Here is a 24,085-nt window from a genome sequence, read left to right on the forward strand (position 1 = left end):
GAATTAACAGAAATAAGGAAATGGATGTCACTGTATATACTCTTGCAAAGCTCAAATATGACAGAGAAGGGAGAAAAACTGGGAGATACATGCAGGAACAGGATCAAAGGGGAGCTGACTATGTAAACTGATGAGAAATGAAGCTGCAGACATAGGTAAAAATGGAAAGAAAACTAAAAAAATAAGGCCCGAGAGGTGAGGGGAATGAGACCAAAAGCACAAGTGCAGAGGCTGACCTTGAATACGGGAGATAACCCAAACTTTGACGCTGAAAGCAAAGAGCTATTAAGTCTGACTAAGAGAATGGGAAAGTGTCTGTGTGTGGCAGGCAGCGGGTGATGGAGTGAGGAGGTAATGAGGTTAACACTTTGAAATGGCCTCAAGTTTTCTTAAGCATTTCTTAACGCATTAGCATTAAGTCACTGATTAAAAGTAGGGTGCTAGCAAGAATAATGCATGGGGTTAGATAAAATGTCAAAGATCTGGATGGAATTTACAGACTGAAAGAGGCAAATGACCAGACAGATATAAGAATTAATCAGCATTCAAATCTTATGCATATTTCAAAAAACAATTTCAAACATTACCCTTTCCATGAAGCTTTTCTTAATTTTCTTAATCAATGGTAATTTCCCCTCTTGGAGCCTTTGCTTTTATTGCTCATAATGGTTTATTTCCACTGGGGAAAAAAATGCATTTCTCTTTCTCCTAGTTGCTAGACTGTAAGCACTCTGTGGGTACTTATCTTGTGTCACACACAAGATTATAAACAGTACTTTACAGTATATAATTTAGAATCTTACTACCTTTTGCAGTACAATTTAAATACTAAAAGAGCCAAAGAGACAGTAACTACTGATGACGTGAGAGGACTACAGAAGGTCTCCCAGAGAACACAGACCTGAGCTAGGTCTTAAAAGGAAAAAAAAGGCACAAGCTGAACAGGGAAGAGTGTAAAGTCAAGTGTCTCAAGGATTGGTGTTAACACTATACATGGTAAGAGCTGTTTACAAATAACACTAAGCTCTCTCATTAATAAAGTTTTGAAAATGAGCAAAAAAAGACTTACTACAGTGTGTGGGTGGGGGAAAAGTTGTGGTTTTAAAGTGGATAAATTCAAATTCATCCAAATCATGTATAAAATATATTATATTCTAGTGAACCAACTAGGAAGTTCGAGGAAGACTACATTTTTACTGGATGACAGAAGAATTCAGACAGACTCATCTAGTTGAACAATCACTGACAAGTACAGATCTTTAGTGACAAGGTTCAAGCCTCCTCAGAGCACAGATGAAGTCAGAAGAAAGAAGACTTAGTTCTGAGGATAAAACTGAAAGAAACAACTTTAACAGTGTATGAAATCTATTTCAAATACTATTTAAAAAAAAACTTGGCTTTCAACATCTTGGATACACTGAAGGGAACACCATCTTGCGTTTTGCCCTGGTACGTTTTTCTCCGCAATCAGGTAAATGACCCTCAGTCCCAGATTTACAGAGAGAGCAGAAGGTTAGAACCCGGGATGTCCTGTCCCCTTAGGACAACCTCTGCTCCCTGATCAAGAAACAAAAACTAACCTCCCTCATACCTTTCAGAGTCGTACTCCCCACAGCCACCCCCAACTCTATTTGCAGCCTGAATCCTAATTAATTACAGGCTTCTATAACCCATTCTTAGCCCACTAGCAACAGGAGGAATGACTACACCATAGGCTCAAGCTGAACAGGAAGTGGCAAGGTACAATTTTGAGCAGATTTCTAAAGAAACTATATAACTGACATATTAACTATGGCATGGACAAGAATTATAGATCGAGGTAACACTTGGAGCACTAGTCTGTTAAGTTACTCTACCTTGACCACATTTCACAGGTCAGACAAAAATAGCCATAGACAATACGTGAACGAATGGGCATGGCAGTGTTCCAATAAAACTTTATCAACAGAACTGTTGGTAAGTAGTAGTTTACCAACCTCCGGTCTAGACAGTCATGATTAATTGTGGTTTTGGTCTATTCTAACAATACACTGGATACAACATTTTACCTTCATGTTTAAGAGAGAAATATACAGCTATGTATGATCAAAGTTATGTAACAACTTCATAAGGGAAAGCTGGGGAGCAAACAGTGAAATAAAATGTAAATAGCAGTAGAGATGGCCAAATTATGGGTAATTGGTCAGAGTGTCACCACAAAAAATTTTTTTTAATTGTAGAAGTTACAAAATAGAAAATAAAATGGAGTACAATGTATTAATAAACAAGTAATTTAAGCTTATGGTAACTGCTATAAAGAAAATAAACAGGGTACTATCCTTGTTAGAGAGACTGAAGAGAGTAGAAAAAGAGAAAATATCTCCAAAGAGGGGACATTTATGCTGAGATCTGAAAGACAATGAAGTCAGTCAAGAAAAGAGGTGATGTAAGAGCATTTAACCAGAAAGCAAAAGAAAGCAAAGGTGCTGATGATAAGGAAAAGTGAAAAGAAGTGTCAGTCGCTCAGTCGTGTCCAAGTCTTTGCAACCCCATGGACTGACAACTGTTCTGAGAAAAGAAAGGAGACTGAAGAAATGATGAACAATGGAAAAATAGTTTTAATAAGACAAACCTCATTGCAAAGTAAGTTGTCTCCAAACAAGGCATGACCAACTTCATCACACAGGGATGGCAGAAAAGGCAAGGAAGGTTCAGAAGAGTTTGGGAATTCTGGAACCTCAGGATTGTATCTAAATTTACCAAGGGTCCCCATTCCAATTCCCATGATCTCCCTTCTTCCCTAATCATCGTACTTCCACGCAAGAGACCTTGTGATTTTTATTTAAGCTCCCTGGTCCTCTGATCCTTGAATCAAGAATTTGTAAGACCACCATGTTCTTTATATTCTCCAGTATAGTCAGAAATAACCAGCCCACTCACACTTCTTATACTCCTCATTCTCCCCAGAAAGGTCTTATGCAATAGCTGCTTAGTCTACCAGAGTTGTGCCTCCAATAAGCATTGATTTTACATAGCCACAGGCTAAATTGTTTACTTGAAGCTTTTTTAATCTGAAAACTTCTATTGGGTTAAGCCACTGAAATTTGAGGGTCAATTTGTAATTACAACACAGTGCAGACACTAATAGTAAAGAGATCTATTAAAAAAATATCTTTCACTATTCTGGTAACCCAGAAAGACTCTAAGTCAAATTCATTAACCATTTAAAATGGCTAAGAACCAACTTTGCCATACAAATACACAGAGGTTTACGATTTATATACGTACATATACAAAGATGTGAAAATAAAAGAAATTCTTGATAAGAATATTTCACTTACAGTGTGAGCACATTTCCAAAGGATAACTTGCCTCATTTCCCTGGAGAAAAGAAATAATAATAGTTAGTCACAAAATTGGCACAAATGTATTTAGAAGACTGAACTTGAGTATTTTGAGTCATGAAACATTGAGCAATAGCCATAAACAAATGTGGCTAGACTATAAATATTTTTTTTATTTTAAAAAATTATACAATATGATGAAAGGGCTCTTGCATCAAACAGGCCTGAGCTGTAGCTCTGTCACTTAAGACATAAAAACATTTGATTAAAATTTATTTTACATATTTTTAACACCCTAAACATACTGTATATCAAATTTTTACAGACTGTCAATGCTCTAACTTGTCTTGCTGGATGAACTCATTTTTGGGTGGAGTTCAGAATAAAGCTTCTTCTGCCATCTCTCTTTAACTGAAGAGTTTACTGAGACTTCAAAGTTGCTAAGAAAAATCTGTTACCTTTTATACCTGCATTGAAACTGAATTTTCTATATGCTATGCAACTAAAATAGGAAAAATAATAGGAAGGTAGGTCCAGTGTAAGACAGCCAGCCACTTGAGCTCCAGTTTTTTTTTTTTCAGGAGAAGTCTTATCTCATGGATAAACTCTAAGTTAATACAATTTACCTGGATTCCTAACTTAAAATTTTATTTAAGGAAAAAAGTGCTGAAGAAAAACTACAGACCTGATCCAAGGCCTACATTTAACAATTCTTGATGACTTGGTACACAGAGGTCAAGTAAGTTGGTGAAAATCAGGCCATTTGATTAATAATAGAACCAGGTACATGTGTGCACGAGTGCTAAGTTGCTTCAGTCATGTCCAACTCTTTGTGATCCTGTGGACTGTAGCCCTCCTGGGTCCTCTTGTCCATGGGATTCCCCAGGCAAGAACACTGGAGTGGGTTGCCATTTGCTACTCCAGGGGATCTTCCTGACCCAGGTATCGAACCCACATCTCTTATGCCCCCTGCACTGGCAGGGTTCTTTATCACTAGCGCCACCTGGAGTAGCTCTGAATCTAAAACGGTAAAAATTCCAAGTGTAACAGGCTCACGTGAAGTAAAAATGATTAAGAAAATTTTTGAAAAAGTCAACAGAACTTAAAAGTAATACAAATTGAATTTTTAAAGTTCAGCAATAAAACTGAGTATACCTTGCATCCTATATTCCAGCTATCTAATTGTGACCCTGTCTAGCAGGCAGTGTACAACAGGATTAACACTTAAATATTTGAATATACCAAAGTATTCCAAGAAGTTACTGAATACAGTCTGAAATGAGAAATATCATTTTAATCTTGCAAACTAGCTTTTAAACTCTTCAAAGTATTCTGAGTAAACGTAAGGTCTGAAAGTATTCTGAGTAAACATAAGGTCTAAGCAAAGTTTATCAGTAAATTAGCATCTGTAATTCTTATCTTGCCAACAATCTTTTCCTTGAAAATTATAGAAGCTTATTTAACTGGTTAGTCTAATTTTAGGTCAATTTAAACATCAAATATATATTAAAACAGAGACAGAAGTAGCAAACATTGATTAAAAAAATGACATTATTAATGAGCAGAGAGAAGAGTTCTTTTTATTTTGCATTTTATTCAATTAACCTTAAGATTCTTACCATGATTCTTATCTCTTACTGTCTCACATATTTAAAAATTCCACTCTACCTTACAATTAAGTATGTTTCTTATGAGGCTCTCAAAAAAGTATGCTGCTGCTGCTAAGTCGCTTCAGTCATGTCTGACTCTGTGCGACCCCATAGACGGCAGCCCACGAGGCTCCACCGTCCCTGGGATTCTCCAGGCAAGAACACTGGAGTGGGTTGCCATTTCCTTCTCCAATGCATGAAAGTGAAAAGTCAAAGTGAAGTCGCTCAATCGTGTCCGACTCTTAGCGACCCCATGGACTACAGCCCACCAGGCCCTCCATCCATGGGATTTTCCAGGCAAGAGTACTGGAGTGGGGTGCCAAAAAAGTATAGTGATCCTTACACTGTCACTGTGAGGTGTTTTTAAAATGATGTAACTTTTTAAAATGTTGTTTAAATGTTAAAATGTAATTGGTTCATAAGTGAAGGCAAAAGGGTTATGTAGTAGTCTCAGGGAGGACTTAGAAACCAGGTCCTTGTTTCTCCAGCCCACTGACCTTCACAGTGTTATCACTTCTTTATAAATGGTACCATCCATCCTCTCTGCCTGTATCACTTCCTTCTAAGCAATCACAAGACCCAAGGATCAATCTGGCTGGGTTTCTCAGGGCTTTTCCATCAACAATGAATGCTTCACCTCTCTCCTAAACTTACTTCAACCTTAACCTGTCTAGTTTTATACCCAGAAAGGTATCTTCCAAATATTTTTTTAAGATTTTATTTTTTAACTTTACAATATTGTATTGGTTTTGCCATATATCAAAATGAATCCGCCACAGGTATACACGTGTTCCCCATCCTGAACCCTCCTCCCTCCTCCCTCCTCATACCATCCCTCTAGGTCGTCCCAGTGCACCAGCTCCAAGCATCCGGTATCGTGCATCGAACCTGGACTGGCGACTTGTTTCATATATGATATTATACATGTTTCAATGCCATTCTCCCAAATCATCCCACCCTCCCTAAATATTTAATACTAAGGTAAAATGTCTTTCCAAGATACCCAAAAATTAAGAAAAATATACATTTTCCTCATTTTTAAATGTCTTTCAAATGTAACTTTCACTATTTAACACAAACATAACAATGTACTATAGAGTATATAACATGTAGAAATAAGACGTGTAACCAAGAAAAATGTAAAAAATTAATATATTTGTCAAGATCTTATACTACAAGGGAAACATTACATTATTTGAAGGTAGAGCATGATGAAGATGCATATTGTAAACCCTAGAGCAATACTTTATAATAAAAAAAAAAATAAAATGGAATCATAAAAACAATCCAAAAAAAGGTAGATAAACAGGAAGCAAGGATCAAAAATCAAATGAGAAAAAAATAGTAACTAGCAATTTAGATTTAAATTCAAGCATTCTGAGAATTATATTATGTTTGATATAAATGGCCTAATAACTCCAATTAAAAGAATATACAACTATATACAAGAAGCCTACTTTTCAGATAGGTTGAAAGAAAGAGATATACCATAAAAGCAATAATCAAAAGAAAGATACAGTGGCTAGCAATAATGGACAATGTAGAGCTCAGAACAAGAAATATAACCAGTGATAAAGAGAATTATTTCATAACCTTAAAAAAGTCAATTCATTTAGAAAGATGTAACAATCTTAAATATACTGTGATATGTAATGAGAAATATCCTTGGTCCTCATTCATTTCTAGCATAAGAACTCCTTAGAATGTTTTAAGTGAGGAGAGCTATCGAGATTTCTTTTGCTCTATTAATGACATGACTATGGGAAAGGACCAAGGACAGGGGCTGGTGGCCAGGGGAACCAATCATGTGATTAGAGACTGGACCTTTCAGCCCCACCCTCCAGCCTCTGGGGAATAGAAATGGGCTGGGGGTTAAACCACTCACCAGGGACTTCCTGGTGGTGCAGTGGGTAAGAATCTGCCTGCCAACGCAGGGGACATGGGTTCGATCCCTGGTCTGGGAAGATTCCATATGCCGCAGGGCAACTGAGCCCATGCACCACAACTACTGAAGCCCGCACATCCTAAAGCCCATGCTCTGAAATAAGAGAAACCACCCCGATGGGAAGCTGGCACACCACAGCAAAGAGTAGCCCCTGCTCGCCCTAACTAGAGAAAACTCGCACAAAGCAGTTAAGACCCAGCACAGCCAGAATTACCGATTAAAAAAAAAACCCACTCACCAACGGCTGATGATTTAATCTGGGCTGGAGACTGAACTCAACCACCACTGGTGAGTGGTTTAACAATCATGCCAAATAATGCTTCTATATAAGGCTTCTATATAATGAAGCTTCCAGAAAAAATAACAAAAATAGGGGCCGGAGACCCCTTCTGGGTTTGGAAGCACCTGGAACAGCATGGAAGCTCCACACGCCTTCCCATGTACCTCTTCCATCTGGCTGTTCCTGAGTTACACCCTTCTATAATTAGCCAGTGGTCTAGTAAGTAAAATGTTTTGAGTTCTGAGATGCACTAGTAAACTAACCAAACTCAAGGCAGGGGTTGTTGGAACCTCCAATCTATAACTGGTTGGTCAGAACCTCAAGGAACAACCTGGACTTGGAATTCCCATCTAACGGGAGGGTGGGGGAGGAGTGGAGGCAATCTTGTAGGTCTGAGCCCTTAACCTGTGGAATCTCATGCTATCTCTAGATGAATTGAGTTGAACTGTAGGACACCTGGTATCCAAGAATTTTGTAGTTGTGTAGGGAAAAACTCATTGTAACTGGGTCCCAGAACCCTTTCCTATATACTGATCCCACAGTAATCACAGGGGATTGGTTCCAGGACCTGCATAGATACCCTAATCCATGGATTCACTTTGATCATGGAGTACTACAATATTTGTTGGAAAAAAAAAAAAAAAATCCCTGTATTAGTAGACTCACACAGTTCAAACACATGTTTAAGAGCCAACTGTATGCTTAATAACAGCTTCAAAATTAAATGTGTGAAACACAGAGAACCGAAAGGAAACAGACAATCATATTTGCAGATTTTAACATTTCTCTCACTGTAACTGACAGAACACAAGCAGACCAAAGGATAAAGTAAACACAATTATGGAAGATCAGAATAACACAGTATCAACCAAGATGTCCTAAAACAACAAAATACTCTATTCTAGTGCACATGAACATTCATGAAGATAGACATTATTCTGAGCCTCAAAAAAAAAAAAAAAAAAAGGTCTTAATAGAGGACTGAAATCATACAGAATATATTTTCTCATTACAATGGAATTAAACAAAGGTATCTGGAAACATTCAAATATCTGAAAATAAACAACAAAATTCTAAATAACCCAAAAGTCACAGAAGAAATGATGAGAGAAATAAAAATATTTTGAACAGAGTGAAAGCTGAACTGATCAGAATTTAAAGGCTACAGGTTAAGTAGTCTTTTGAGGAAAGTACTACTAGAAGAGAAGTCTAAAATGCAAAATTTGTTCCCACCTTTAAAAGCCAGAAAAAGAATAAATTAAACCCAAGGCAAGGGGAGAAAGAGAAAACTAAAAACAGAAATTAATGAACTAGGAAGTAGACAAACAGAAACAAAAATCAGTAAAATCAAAACTTTATTTTTTGGAAAAGGTCAATAAATAACACCCCAAGCAAATCACTACAGATCCTATAGACATTAAAAGAAAAATAAGTGTATATTAAAAAGATATGAAAATAAAATGTTTAACTCAGCTGAAATGGACAAGTTTCTTGAAAAACTGAATCTACCAAAACTGACTCAAGAGAAAAAAAGAGGTAAGTTGAACAGATCTATTGCTATTAAATTGAATTTGAGGGGAAAAAAAAATACCTTTAACAAAAAAACTAAAGACCTGATGCCTTCACTGGTCAATTCTATCATACGTTCAAAGTCCAAAAACATACAAATTCATTTAGAAAGCAGAAGAAATAGTTCCTAACTCATTTTATGGGGCCAGCACTGCCTTGACAGGAAAAGCAGACAACTACATTACAAGAAAAAAAAAACAAAAAAACTATTCTCCAGTATTTCATGTCCATGGATACAAAACTCCTTAACAATATTTGAACTGTGGTGCTGGAGAAGACTCTTGAGAGTCCCATGGACTGCCAAAAGATCAAACCAGTCAATCCTCAAGGAAATCAGTCCTGAATATTCATTGGAAGGACCGATACTAAAGCTGAAACTTCAATACTTTGGCCACCTGATGCGAAGAACTGACTTTGGAAAAAACCCTGATGCTGGGAAAGATTGACGGCAAAAGGAGAAAAGGGCAGCAGAGGACAAGATGGTTGGATGGCATCACCAAGTCAATGGGCATGAGTTTGAGCAAGCTCCAGGAGTTGGTGAAGAACAGGGAAGCCCAGCATGCTGCAGTCCACGGGGTCACAAAGAGTCGGAAACGACTGAGCAACTTTCACTTTCACTTCACTTTCAGATTCACTTTCAGATTTTAAAGTCCATGAAGACAACAATTACTATGTTTTTATATCCCTTGCCAGGTTTAACATTATCCTAACTTTATTGAAGGAAGAGTTTTATAGGTACATATAAAAATCTACATAGCTTAAGGAATTTGGTTTAGGTGGACTTTTAAGCATCAGTGTGTTGAACAGTGAGCCTGTCCCTTCAAGGAAAGCAACTGATACATGAAACATAAAAGAGAAAACCTCAATAAAGAAATAAAAGATACAAAGAACCACCAAATAGCAACTTTAGAACTGAAAAACAATAACTGATACAGTAATACAGTGAGTAAACTCAACAGAATAGAGCAGACAGAGACAAGAATCAGTAAACTGGTAGACAGAGGAAAAGAAATTATCCAGTCTGAACAACAGGAAGAAAACAAACTGAAAAAAATAGTCCACAGAGCCTTGGGGAATTATAAACTGAGGGATTATAAAAAAGGTTTAATACCTGTCATACTTCTGAGAATGAGGAGCATATTTTAGAAGTTATTAAAATGGTCTGACTTTATCCTTGAAAAAAACTGATTTGTGAGAAGTTAACAAATTTGTTTTTCAACAGATATAGACACTTGGACTGATTCTAACTTTCCCCTTAAATCTATGCTACTCAGCATTAAAAAAAAAATTATTATGATTACAATTTTGGTATACATAAAAATCAGTAAGAACACTAGAATATTTTCTAAAGAAATTTTCTGGCAAAGAAATGCAAGTATTTTTGGATCTCTTTTATCTCATTTTGTTTAGAGTTACTTTGATCTTAAAGTGTCAAGATGTGAGAGAACAAAAATAAATTTTATAGATACATAAAGTTTAGAATATTTTCAAAGGGCATGCTGTCAGAATATTTAGACATTCATCTTTATCTAGTAGACTTTAGGTCATGACAACATTGTCTTATTTGGTTACAGGTTCTTCTTGTGAACTATAAATATTATTTCAGTATTAAGAGTACATGCTTGTTTATCTGAAGAACATATAAATGCTTAAAAGATAGCCAGTATGAAATGTATGCATCAAGGAAAGTAGAACTCTAAACTTTTTTTAATAACTAAACTTTTAAGAATTTGATTCTCCCAATATTGAATTAAGGATAAAATTCAGTTCAGTTCAGTCACTCAGTCGTGTCCGACTCTTTGCGACCCCTTGAATCGCAGCACACCAGGCCTCCCTGTCCATCACCAACTCCCGGAGTTCACCCAAACTCACATCCATCGAGTTGGTGATGCCATTCAGCCATCTCATCCTCTGTCATCCCCTTCTCCTTCTGCCCCCAATCCCTCCCAGCATCAGGGTCTTTTCCAATGAGTCAACTCTTCACATCAGGTGGCCAAAGTATTGGAGTTCCAGCCTCGGCATCAGTCCTTCCAATGAACACCCAGGACTGGTCTCCTTTAGGATGGACTGGTTGGACCTCCTTGCAGTCCAAGGGACTCGCAAGAGTCTTCTCCAACACCACAGTTCAAAAGCATAAATTCTTCCGCGCTCAGCTTTCCTCACAGTCCATCTCTCACATCCATACATGACTACTGGAAAAACCATAGCCTTGACCAGACAACATTTGTTGGCAAAGTAATGTCTCTGCTTTTGAATATGCTATCTAGGTTGGTTATAACTTTCCTTCCAAGGAGTAAGCATCTTTTAATTTCACGGCTGTAATCACCATCTGCAGTGATTTTGGAGCCCCAAAAATAAAGTCTGACACTTTCCACTGTTTCCCTATGTATTTCCCATGAAATGATGGGACCAGATGCCATGATCTTCGTTTTCTGAATGTTGAGCTTTAAGCCAACTTTTTCACTCTCCTCTTTCACTTTCATCAAGAGGCTCTTTAGTTCTTCACTTTCTGCCATAAAGGTGGTGTCATCTGCACATCTGAGGTTACTGATATTTCTCCCAGCAATCTTGACTCCAGCTTGTGCTTCTTCCAGCCCAGTGTTTCTCACGATGTACTCTGTATAGAAGTTAAATAAGCAGGGTGACAATATACAGCCTTGACGTACTCCTTTTCCTATCTGGAACCAGTCTGTTGTTCCATGTCCAGTTCTAACTGTTGCTTCCTGACCTGCATACAGGTTTCTCAAGAGGCAGGTCAGGTGGTCTGGTATTCCCATCTCTTTCAGAATTTTCCACAGTTTATTGTGATCCACACAGTCAAAGGCTTTGGCATAATCAATAAAGCAGAAATAGATGTTTTTCTGGAACTCTCTTTGCTTTTTCCATGATCCAGCGGATGTTGGCAATTTGATCTCTGGTTCCTCTGCTTGGAGAATTTTGAGCATTACTTTACTAGCATGTGAGATGAGTGCAACTGTGCAGTAGTTTGAGCATTCTTTGGCATTGCCTTTCTTTGAGATTGGAATGAAAACTGACCTTTTCCAGTCCTGTGGCCACTGCTGAGTTTTCCAAATTTGCTGGCATATTGAGTGCAGCACTTTCACAGCATCAGCTTTCAGGATTTGAAATACCTGAACTGGAATTCCATCACCTCCATTAGCTTTGTTCGTAGTGATGCTTTCTAAGGCCCACCTGACTTCACATTCCAGGATGTCTGGCTCTAGGTGAGTGATCACACCATCGTGATTATCTGGGTTGTGAAGATCTTTTTTGTACAGTTCTTCTGTGTATTCTTGCCACCTCCTCTTAATGTCTTCTGCTTCTGTTAGGTCCATACCATCTCTGTCCTTTATCAAGCCCATCTTTGCATGAAATGTTCCCTTTTTTTGAAAAGGATAAAGTAGGTCTTCATAAATGTTCCTTATCCAACTGAGTTGTTTCCCCAAAGTATATTTTTCTGAAGTTTTGCTTTTTTTTTTTTCCTTCAAATTATGAATGAGTGGGACTTCCCTAGTGGGTTAACAAACCACCTTGCAAATGCATGTGACATGGGTTTGATCCCTGGTCGGGGAACTAAGATCCCACATGCCACAGGGCAACTGAGCCCACACAACACAACTACTGAGCCCGTGTGACACAACTAGAGGGCCCACGTGACACAACTGTAGAGTCCATGGCCAGCAACAAAAGATTCTGCATGACGCAACAAACATCCCAAGAGTCTCAAGTTTAAGACCTGAGGCAGCCAAATAAATTAATAAATACTTTTTAAAAAATTATGAATGGGTCTCGAATTTTATCAAATGCATTTTCTTCATCAACTGATATGATCATGTGATTTTTGTTCTTCAGAATGTTAATATGGTAGATTATATTAATACTAAAAAATTTTTTTTCTTTTCAAAGGGAGTGAAGAAGAGAATGAAAAGGCTGGCTGAAAAAAATGAAGATCATGGCATCCAGTCCCAGTCCCAATTCATGGCAAATAGATGGGAAAACAATGGAAATCGTGACAGACTATTTTCTTGGGCTTCAAAATCTCTGTGGATGGTGACTGCAGCCAGGATATTAAAAACGTTTGCTCACTGGAAGAAAAGCAATGACACACCTAGACAGTATATTAAAAAGCAGAGACATTACTTTGCCTACAAATGTCTGTATAGTTAAAGCTAAGGTTTTTCCAGTAGTCATGAACAGATGTGAGAGCTGGACAATGAAAAAGGCTGAGTCCTGACGAACTGATGCCTTCGAACTGTGGTACTGGAGAAGACTCTTTGAGAGTCCCTTGGACAGCAAGGAGATCAAACCAGTCACTCCTAAAGGAAACCAACCCTGAATATTCATTGGAAGGACTGATGCTGAAGCTGAAGCTCCAATACTTTGGCCACCTGATGCAAAGAGTCGATTCATTAGAAAAGACCCTGATGCTGAGAAAGACTGAAGGCAGGAGAAGGGGATGACAGGATGAGATGACTGGACGGCATCACAGACTCATGGACATGAGTTTGCACAAACCCCAGGAGATGGTGAAGGACAGGGAAGCCTGGCATGCTGCACTCCACAGGGTCGCAAAGAGTCAGACACAACCGAGCAACTTAAGAACAGCAACCTCAAATGAATAAATCTCTGGATGGTTATTTAGAATGGGATAAATATAACAGACATTTACATTATTAAACAAGATTTGATATTACTATACTACCTAACTGGGGGATTTCCCTATAGATGGTAAAGAATCTGCCTGCAATGCAGGAGACCCTGGTTTGATCCCTGGGTCAGGAAGATCCTCTGGAGAAGGAAATGACAACCCACTCCAGTATTCTTGACTGGAGAATCCATGGACAGAGGAGCCTGGTTGGCTACAGTCCACGGGGTCACAAAGAGTCAGACACGACTGAGTGACTGACACTATTTAATGTTAGTTGATTTTCAAATAGTGAAGCAGGCCTGCTGCATCCATGCAATGAGCCATACACAGTTATGACATTAAAAAAATTTTTTTTATCTAATGTTTAATTCTATTTGCTTACATTTTGCTAAGGATTTTTGTACCTACACTGATATGGGAATACTGACCTATAGTTTTCTTTGTACCTTCTTTTTTTGGTATCAAGACAATAGGACTATTTAAACTATCTATTTCATACTGGGTGAAATGTGGTGGTTTGCATTTTTCAAGAAACTGGTCCATACGTCAAAGTTGTCAAATTTAGGTGTGCAGAGCTGTTCATAATATTTATTATCTTGTTCACATATTCGGGGTCTATGATAATACTATTATGTTTTATTCCTGATACTGACACTTTGCTTCTTCTTTAATTTCTCTCAGTGTGGCTAGAAGTTTGTTTAGTAATCTTTTTGAAGAACCAGCTCTTTCTTTCACTGATTTCCTTTACTGTCCCTCTGTTTTCAATTACCCTGATTTCTGTTTTTATTTCCTTCCTTTAGTAAGGAAATAGATTTTTCTCTTTCTTCGGTTCTTGAGGAGGGAGCCTTTTTTCTTCCTCTCCTAGGAATCCAATGACACAAGTGTTAAATCTTTTTTATAGTCCCACAGTTTCCTGAAACTCTGTGGATTATTTTCATCATTATGTTTTCTTTCTGTTGTTCAGACTAGGTAATTTCTTTTCCTCTGCCAGTTTATTGACTCCTCTGTTCTCTTCTGTTGATTTTACCCACTACATTACTGTATCAATTGTATTTCAGTTCTAAAACTGCCATTTGCTTCTTCTTGGTTAGATTTAATAAAATTAATACTTTTTACTGCTTTCCCAATGATATTGAGAGAAACTGGTGTTTTTTTAAACTGCAACTGCATGGCAGTGAATATAATGACTTACTGATACAGTACAGTGTCATTGTTTTCATTCATGCTAAGGTATCAGCAGTTTTACCAGTCACTGCTTTTGCACCATCAGTGCAAATGTAAACAGAGTGAATAAAACAAATATTATTTCTGTGTTATAATGAAAACAGCTTTTGCTCGTGGACCCCCTGAAAGGGTCTTGGAGATTTCCCAGTTATCATGAACCACTCTAAAAAACTGATGATCCAAACATCTTCTTATTTAAATTTTGCCAATTGAGAAAAGCAGCATTTGAAGAGAGATTCACCAGTGAAAAAGAAAATCTAACATAGCAACAAAGCCAGCAGATGATGCATCTGTTCTACTTTTTCTAATATTCTATTATGGTTCCACAATAATAGTCTATATTATTCTACAATACATAAATGTGTCCCAATAGCATTCTTTATGGGGAAAAAAAAAATCTTGGATCATGTATTGTGGTTAATAGCCATGTCGCTCTTAATTAAGAGTACTTTAACTGGAACAATTCTTCAGTCTGTTTATGTATTTCGTAACTTTGATATTTATAAAGAATACTCGCCAGTTATTCTGTAGACTCTCCTTCAAAGAGTTTACCTAATGCTTCCTCATGATTTGATTCGAGTAAAATACCAAAGAGGTGGTAACATGTTCGTGCCAGATAGTGGGGAAAAGATAATGTTGGTTTTTCTCATTACTGATAACTCTGATCACTTAGAGGCTTTCCTGATAGCTCAGTTGATGAAGAAATGCCTGCAATGCGAGAAACCCCAGTTTGATTCCTGGGTCAGGAAGATCCTCCAGAGAAGGGATAGGCCACCCACTCCAGTATTCTGGCCTGGAGAATTCCATGGACTGTATAGTCCATGGGGTAGCAAAGAGTCGGACATGACTGAGCGACTTTCACTTTGATTGATCACTTTGACAGATTTCTCCTTCATAAAGTTACATTTTTCCCTTTGTGCTTAATAAGCATCTTGTGGGAAGATATTTTTTGGTCTATGTAAATATCCAAGTTACTCCTCAATTTTTCATCCACTCATTTTAACATCAACTGATGATTCTAGTCTGAGTCAATTATATCATGATGGCTGCTGAGTTAGCCAGCCTCCAAGATGATTTCCACCTCCTGATATTCCCTTGCCTCGTGTGACTTATATAATCCCCTTGCCTTGCGTGACTTGCCTTTAACCAACCAAGTATGACAATATTAAGGGGATACCACTTTTGTGATTAGGTTACAAAAGACTGTGACTTCCACCTTGCCAACAAGTCTCCTTCTATAACCTCATTTTGCACGCTTTAATGAAGCTCACATAGCAAGGTGACCTCTAGTCAACAGCCCACAAAGAACTAAATGTTGCCAACAACACTGTGGAAGTCAGATTCTTCCCCAATCAAGCATTCAGATGAGACCACAACCCACAGACTAACACCTTCATGTCCGTCTTTGCAGTTTCCATCAAGTAGAAAACACAGCTAAATCCAGAGAAACTGTAAAATAATATGTTATTTTAGGCTACTATACTGTTGGGTAATTTGTTCTGAAGTAATAGGTAACTGACACAATTGCCATATGGTATTTTTCTAATTTCATCAATCCTTCAACATTTCTTATTTGGCTTCCTCCTGTAGGAAAGATTTCTTTTTCCTCAATGTCCACATGTACTTACATATTTCAGCATGGACTTAATGGGTTTATTTCAATGGGTTATAATCTTCTGTCATCATATCTAACGCGATGTTTAAATTGTCCCACATGTGACCTGTGGGAACCTTCCCCTGTAGGCTAGATCCTGTGTTCTTTTAATACATTCCCATCATTTTATGAGCCTTCCTTACCTTCGGGCACAAGACGCTGCAAGCATACACTGCACTTTGCCTGCCCCAGTCCTGAAATCAGCTCTCCAAGGAGCCCAAGATCCTTTTAGTGGAGAATGGTTAATGGTAACACTTCATGAAGAAAAGTTCTTAATTTTAAAGCAGCCTAGCTTATTCATCTCATTTTACACTATGACTAATTCATAACACACTCGATTACTTTTTCACTGAGCTGTCTGAATCTAAGTATAACTTTGCTATATGAATTTGTAACTGTTTATATTGCTTTATTAACATTCTGAAGTATTTTTCCGCACATAAAGAGCCTCCTATTTATATCCTTTAACAGACCCATGAGCGAGGAGAGGGAAAAACGCCCATCCGTGTGCAATACAATATGCGAGGCATGATCAAAGCATAAACACTGCAGGTTCTCAAGTCCCCTAAACACACAATTTGAAACTGCAGGGGGGCTATGGACATGAAGGTAGATATATCCACCAAGTACAGAACCTGCACTCAGAGGAAAGATCGTAACTAGAGATATGATCTTGGACATTATCAGCACACAGATAGTAACCTTCACCACTCAAAGGGGAGTTCATTAAAAAAGGAAAACAAAATAAACAATAGCAAAATATTAACACTTAAATAATTAGATGAGAAATTCACTAAGAACAGAAATTATTAAAAACAGGGAAAGAGTCGGTAGAATATGGTCCTATTCAAATAATTTAATATTCCATCATGGCTTTATCATAATCTATATTATTCCATGATGTTTTCTTAGACCATACAGAACATATATAGTATTTTCACTCTATTATGGATCATATTCTAATACGGTTCTAAAAATTGTACAAGGAAAAATTTCAAGTAAGAGGGAGTTAAGAGTCACAAAGGGGACAAATAACAATTATTTCCATGGCAGGGGTAAGTTCAGACTTCAAAACTTGTACTATTAAAAATAAGATATAACTTTAATTTGATCAATAAGTTTTAAGTTATGCAGACTGCTACACAAAGAGTAATTACTAACACTACCCCTAAAAAACTCTCACTAAAATTATCTTAATGGGTGGCATTTTCATCTGCTTTTATTCTAACAATAAAATTAAGATTTTTCTTCAAATTAAGACAATATATATAAAAGTTCTAAAATCCTTCAGATACTTTAAATATACCCATCTAAATTTCAGTAATTACTTTATTTCAAACTAAACACGCAATAGGGATTGACATGTACACACTGCTATATTTAAAATAAAATGCCTTTTCATGGGGAAAAGACAAGACTGCAGTACAATAAATGTTGTTACTTTGTTAAGTTCTAATGGACTTTTGTTAAGGCAAAAACTGATGGATCTAGAACATAATCTTTAAGTTAGTTTTGTGAATATAAACAGGGATGGAAAAAGAATAGTTAACTTTGTGGAATACAAAAAAATAAGAAGAAATACTATGTGCTGTGTACTCCATTAGCAACTTCAGGTACCTTATCTCATTTATCTTCCAAACAAACTTCTGGGTAGATGAAGTGTCAAGGTTAACCAGTTTGCACAAGGTCACACAGCTGGTGGTAGTGGAGATCAAATTTGAACCCAATCTAATATAATTTCTATAGTATTCTTACCAATATATCATAAAGCCACACCCTTTATGCATTATACAAGAGAAAGAAGTCAGGAAACCATTTTCATCACATCTTAGAACACTTAAGTTCAAAGAGGCTTGTCGCTAACAACTCATACTAACAAAGCAATTTAAAATATGTTGCTCCTATATCTAACACAATGGCAACAATCGCAGAAACAGGACAATGAGAGGGTGTGATATAGGTGGAGACAGCTGAGAGGAGGAGTAAAGGAATGGAAAGTATAAAATAAATGCAAATCGTCCAACAAATTCTTGCAGGGAACAGTACTAATTTGGTACTATATTTTACTTTAAAAACATACACAATCCCAAAACAAAACAGAAAATTCTAAAGTCACAGCATGTTCAATAATTATAATTGGGAAAATAATCTCTAAACAGAGGAAATAAAGTCCCAGTAGTGGAAGAGTTATGGACTATGATAAGAGACCACAGGATATAGTGGCTACAAGATACAGCTCTAGTAGAGAGAATGTATGGTGATTATGGAGAAGGCCAAGGAACGCTAAAGCAAGGGTGAAAATGAAGAAAACACAACAGTAGAACCTAGAGAGGCAACAGGACACAGGTACTTAAATTCTGAATGAAAAGTGTTTTATCCAGAAAAATGTTAGATGATAACAATGAGAAGAAATAAAGGAAGGTTCAGTCAGATAGAAGGAAATGATTTTGCAGGAGAAATCAGAAGTAATAATCTGTAAAGCAGCCAGATCAAGTGTACTACCTCAGGTATTTTTTTAAATTCAGATACAATTTACACACAACATTGGATTAGTTTCAGATGTATAACACAATGATTCAATATTCGTATATACTGCAAAATAATTACAATAAGTCAACATTCAACACCTTAAATAGTTAACAATTCTTTTTCTTATAATGGGAACTTACTTATTTTTAATTGAAGGATAATTATTCTACAATATTGTGTTGGTTTCTGCCATACATCCACATGGATCACCATAGGAATACATATGTCCCCTACCTCTTCAACCTCCCTCCCACCTCCCTGTAAGTTTTCATAGAGCACTGGTTTGAGCTAAGTCATGTAGCAAATTCCCACTGGCTATCTATTTTATATATGGTGCATGTTGCCATGCTACTATCTCCATTCATTCCACTCCTTCCTCACCTCTCCAAGTCCCACTCTGTTTTCTATGTTTGCATCTCCACTGCTCCCCAGCAAATAGGCTCATCAGTACCATCTTTCTAGATGCCATAAACATATGTTAATATATATTTTGCTTTCTGACTTTACTTCACTCTGTAAAATAGGCTCTAGGTTCCTCTACCTCATTAAAACTGACTCAAATTGTTCCTTTTTATGACTGAGAAATATTCCATTGTATATATGTACCACGGCTTCTTTGTCCATTCATCTTTCAATGGATATCTAAGTTGCTTCCATGTCCTAGCTACTGTAAATAGTGCTGCAATGAAAACTGGAGTACATGTGTCTTTTTCAATTATGGTTTCCTTCAGGGTATAGGGTTTCCTTGGTAGCTCAGATGGTAAAGCATCTGCCTGCAATGAGGAGACCTTGGTTGGGAAGATACCCTGGAGAAGAAAATGGCAACCTATTCCTGTACTCTTGCCTGGAAAATCCCATGGACAGAGGAACCTCGTAGGCTACAGTCCATGGGGTTGCAAAAAGTCGGACATAACTGAGCAACTTCACTTTCACTTTTCTTTCTTTCAGGGTATATGCCTAGTAGTGGGATTGCTGGGTCATATGAGATTTACTCCTACTTTTTTAAGGAATCTCTCTCCATACTGTCTTCCATAGCGACTGTTACCAATTTACATTTCCACCAACAGTGCACAAGGGCTCTCTTTTCTCCACACACCCTCCCCAGCATCTATTGCTTGTGGATTTTTTGATGTGTGTGAGGGGATATCTCATTGTAGTTGTGATTTGCATTTCTCTAATAGTGAGTGATGTTGAGCATCTTTCCATGTGTGTATTGGTCATCCGTATCTTTGGAGAGATGTTTGTATAGGTCTTCTGCCCATTTTCTGATTCAGTTGTTTGTTTTTCTGGTATTGAGTTGCATGAGCTGCTTGTGAATTTTGGATATTAATCCTTCGACAGTCATTCTATTTGCTATTATTTTTTCCCATTCTGAGCATTGTCTTTTCACCTCGTTTATAGTTTCCTTTGCTGTGCAAAAGCTTAATTAGGTCCCACTTGTTTATTTTGGTCGTTATTTCCATTACTCTAAGAGGTGGGTCAAAGAGGATCTTGCTGTGATTCATGTCATGCAGTGTTCTGCCTATGTTTTCCTCCAAGAATTTTATAGTTTCTGGTCTTATATTTAGGTCTTTAATCCATTTTATCTTTGTGTATGGTGTTAAGGAGTGTTCTGATTTCATTCTTTTACATGTAGCTGTCCAGTTTTCCCAGAACCACTTACTGAAGAGACTATCTTTTCCCCATTGTATATTCTTGCCACTTTTGTCAAACAGAAGGTACCCATGGGTGTATGGGTTTAGCTCTGGGCTTTCTATCTTGTTCCATTGGTTTATATTTCTGTTTTTGTGCCACTACCATACTGTCTTGATGACATTTTAGTATAGTCTGAAGTCAGGAAAATTGATTACTCCAGTTCCATTCTTCTTTCTCAAGACTGCTTTGACTATTCAGGGTCTTTTGAATTTCCATAAGAACTGTGAAATTTTTTGTTCTAGGTCTGTGAAAAATGCCATAATGGGAATTTCTAAGAGCTACTCTAACAACTTTCAAATACACAACACAGTATTAACTACAGTCACCACGCTGTACATTTCCATGACTAATTTCTCCTATAACTGGAAGTTTATAGCTTTTGACACCTTTACCCATTTCCCCCACCTACCATCCCTTGCCTCTGACAAACACTAACTGTTAATCTGTTACGTGTAAGCTTGGCTTTGGGGTTTTGTTTCTGTTTCTAGGCTTCTACATGTAAGTGAGATCATAGGGAATTTGTTTTGCTCTGACTTATTTCAATTAGCAAACTGCCCTCAAAGTCTGCCCATACTGCTGCAAATGGCAAGACATTCTTCTTTTCTATGGCTAATATTACATCATATATGCAAATACATATACCACAATTTCTCTTAACCATCCATCCATCCATGGACACTTAGGCTGCTGCATGACTTAACTACTGTAAATGCTGCAATGGATGGGGATGTATGTATCTTTCTGAGAAAGCTTTTTTCATTTCTTTTGAATAAATAACCCAAAGTGGGATTGCTGGATCATATAGTTAGTTTTATTTTTAATTTTTTAAGGAACCGCCATACTTTTTTCCAAAGTGGCTATACCAATTTACATTCCTCCAAACAGTGCACAAGGATTCCTTTTTCTCTGTATCTCTGTCAACATCTGTTGTCTCGTTTATGTTTATATATATGTGTGTATATATATACATACATATACACATATATTAGTCATTCTAACAGGTGTGAGAACCGTATCTCGTCACTTTGATATGTGTTTCCCTGATGATCAGTGATGAACATCTTTCCATGTACCTGCTGGCCATCTGTATGTCTCCTTTGGAGAAATGTTTGTTTAGATTCTCTGTCGAATTTTCAGTCAGACTGTTTTTATTCAATTGAGCTATATGAGTTCTTTATATATTTTGGATATTAACTCAAGATACATAATTTGAAAATATTTTCTTCTGTTTGGTACGTCTCTTTTTCATTTTGCTGATGGTTTCCTTTGCTATGCAGAAGCTTTTTAGCAGTCCCAACTTATTTATTTTTGTTGCCTTTGCTTCCAGTGTCATATCCAAAAAAATCAAAGCCAAGATGCATGTCAAGGAGCTTATTGCCTGTGTTTTCTTCTAGAAGTGTTATGGTTTCAGGCCTTATGTTCAAGTCTTTAAACAACTGAGTCAATTTTTGTGTATGGTGTAAAACAGTGGTTCAGTTTTCCCAGCACCACTGAAGAGTCTATCCTTTCCCCAGTTTTATATTCTTGGCTTTTCTATCATAAATTAACTCACCAAAGATGCAAAGGTTTATTTCCGGGCTCATTATTATGTTCCACTGATCTGTGTCTGGCTTTATGCCATCATCACATTGTTTTGATTATTAAAGTTTTGTGAAGGTTTTTTGTTTGGCTGGTTGGACATTTGGGGTTTTTTTGGTCCCACCTTGTGGTATGTAGGATCTCAGTTTCCTGACCAGGAACTGAACCTGTGACCTCTGTGTTGGGAGCACAAAGTCTTAACCACTGGGCAACTGAGGAAGTCCCAAGGATTTCTTTTTAACAATAGCTTTATTGAGATAAAATTAACAAATCACATAATTCAACTAAAGCATATAATTAATTCAGTGGTTTTTAGCACAATGACAGCAGTGTAGACATTACCACAATTAACTTTGGAGCATTTTCATCACCCTAAAAAGAAAGTCTATATCCACTGGTAGTCCTCCCATCTCCCAGCTTCACCCCAGCCATAAACAACCACTAATGTATAACTTTCTGTTTCTACATACTTGCCTATTCTGTATCCAGAATACGTATCAGTAGAATCATAGAATAAGTATTCCTTTGTAATTTTTTTTTTTCCACTTAGCAGATATTTTCTAGATTCATTCATGGTTAAGAAAAAATTTCTTTTTACTGACAAATAATGCTTTGTTGTATGTATATACCAGATTTTATTTATTTATCCATTCTTCAGTTAATGGACATGCAGATTATTCCCATTTGGGGGGTTACTATAAATAAGGCTGTTACAAACTTTAGTAAATGTTTTTCATTTAATGTCTTATGAGTATATACTTAGGAATGGAATTACCAAGTCTTACAGTTGCTCTCCGGAGAAAGGAATGGCTACCCACTCCAGTATTCTTGCTTGGAGACTTCCATGCACAGAACAGTCTGGTAAGCTACAGTCCATGGAGTCGCAAAGAGTCAGACACAACTGAGCTACTCACATTGACACTCATGTGCGTGTGCACACGCACACACACACACACACACGTAACCCTATGTTAAACACTCTGAAGAACTATTTTCTAGGGCAGGTACAACATTTATAACCCCACCAGCAATGTTATGAGGGTTCCAATTTCTCCACATCCTCAACACACACCTGGTCTTTTTTATTATAGCCATGCTAGTGGGGTGTTAAGTGGTATCTCTCTGTGGTTTTGATTTGCATTGCCCTAATTAAAAGACGCTTACTCCGTGGAAGAAAAGTTATGACCAACCTAGACAGCATATTGAAAAGCAGAGACATTACTTTGCCAACAAAGGTCCGTCTAGTCAAGGCTATGGTTTTTCCAGGGGTCATGTATGGATGTGAGAGTTTGACTGTGAAGAAAGCTGAGCGCTGAATAATTGATGCTTTTGAACTGTGGTGTTGGAGAAGACTCTTGAGAGTCCCTTGGACTGCAAGGAGATCCAACCAGTCCATTCTGAAGGAGATCAGCCCTGGGATTTCTTTGGAAGGAATGATGCTAAAGCTGAAACTCCAGTACTTTGGCCACCTCACGCGAAGAGTTGACTCACTGGAAAAGACTCTGATGCTAGGAGGGATTGAGGGCAGGAGGAGAAGGGGACGACAGAGGGTGAGATGGCTGGATGGCATCACTGACTCGATGGACGTGAGTCTGAGTGAACTCTGGGAGTTGGTGATGGACAGGGAGGCCTGGCGTGCTGTGATTCATGGGGTTGCAAAGAGTCGGACATGACTGAGCAACTGAACTGAACTGAATGACTAATGATGTTGCACATCTTTTCATGTGCTTATGGGACATCTGTTTATATTCTCTGGAGAAATTTCAATTCAGATCCTTTGCCCATTTTTTAGTTAGGCTGTTTTTTTATTGTTTAGTTTTAAGAACTTGTTATAAATTCTAGGTAGAAATATGGGGTCTATGGTTTTGGTTATGGAAAACTAGGTACAGAAAATATTTATGTTAAGAGGCTGACAATACTGGGTGACAGTTATATATCGGTGAGGGAAAAGATACAGTATACTATCAGAAGCCAGGTATAATTCTCACTAC

General features: G+C 37.4%; 1 protein-coding gene across 1 annotated transcript in view; it reads right to left on the reverse strand.

Moving 5' to 3' along the window:
• PPP3R1 (protein phosphatase 3 regulatory subunit B, alpha) overlaps positions 1-24,085 on the reverse strand; it is a 61,792-nt gene that overhangs the window by 20,383 nt on the left and 17,324 nt on the right. The window contains exon 2 of the mRNA XM_061432833.1: positions 3,321-3,360. Within this exon, the coding sequence (XP_061288817.1) occupies positions 3,321-3,360 (40 nt within the window). The remainder of the gene's footprint in view (positions 1-3,320; positions 3,361-24,085) is intronic.

The sequence above is a fragment of the Bos javanicus genome, chromosome 11, assembly GCF_032452875.1.
Source record: "Bos javanicus breed banteng chromosome 11, ARS-OSU_banteng_1.0, whole genome shotgun sequence".
NCBI classification, from domain to species: Eukaryota; Metazoa; Chordata; class Mammalia; order Artiodactyla; family Bovidae; genus Bos; species Bos javanicus.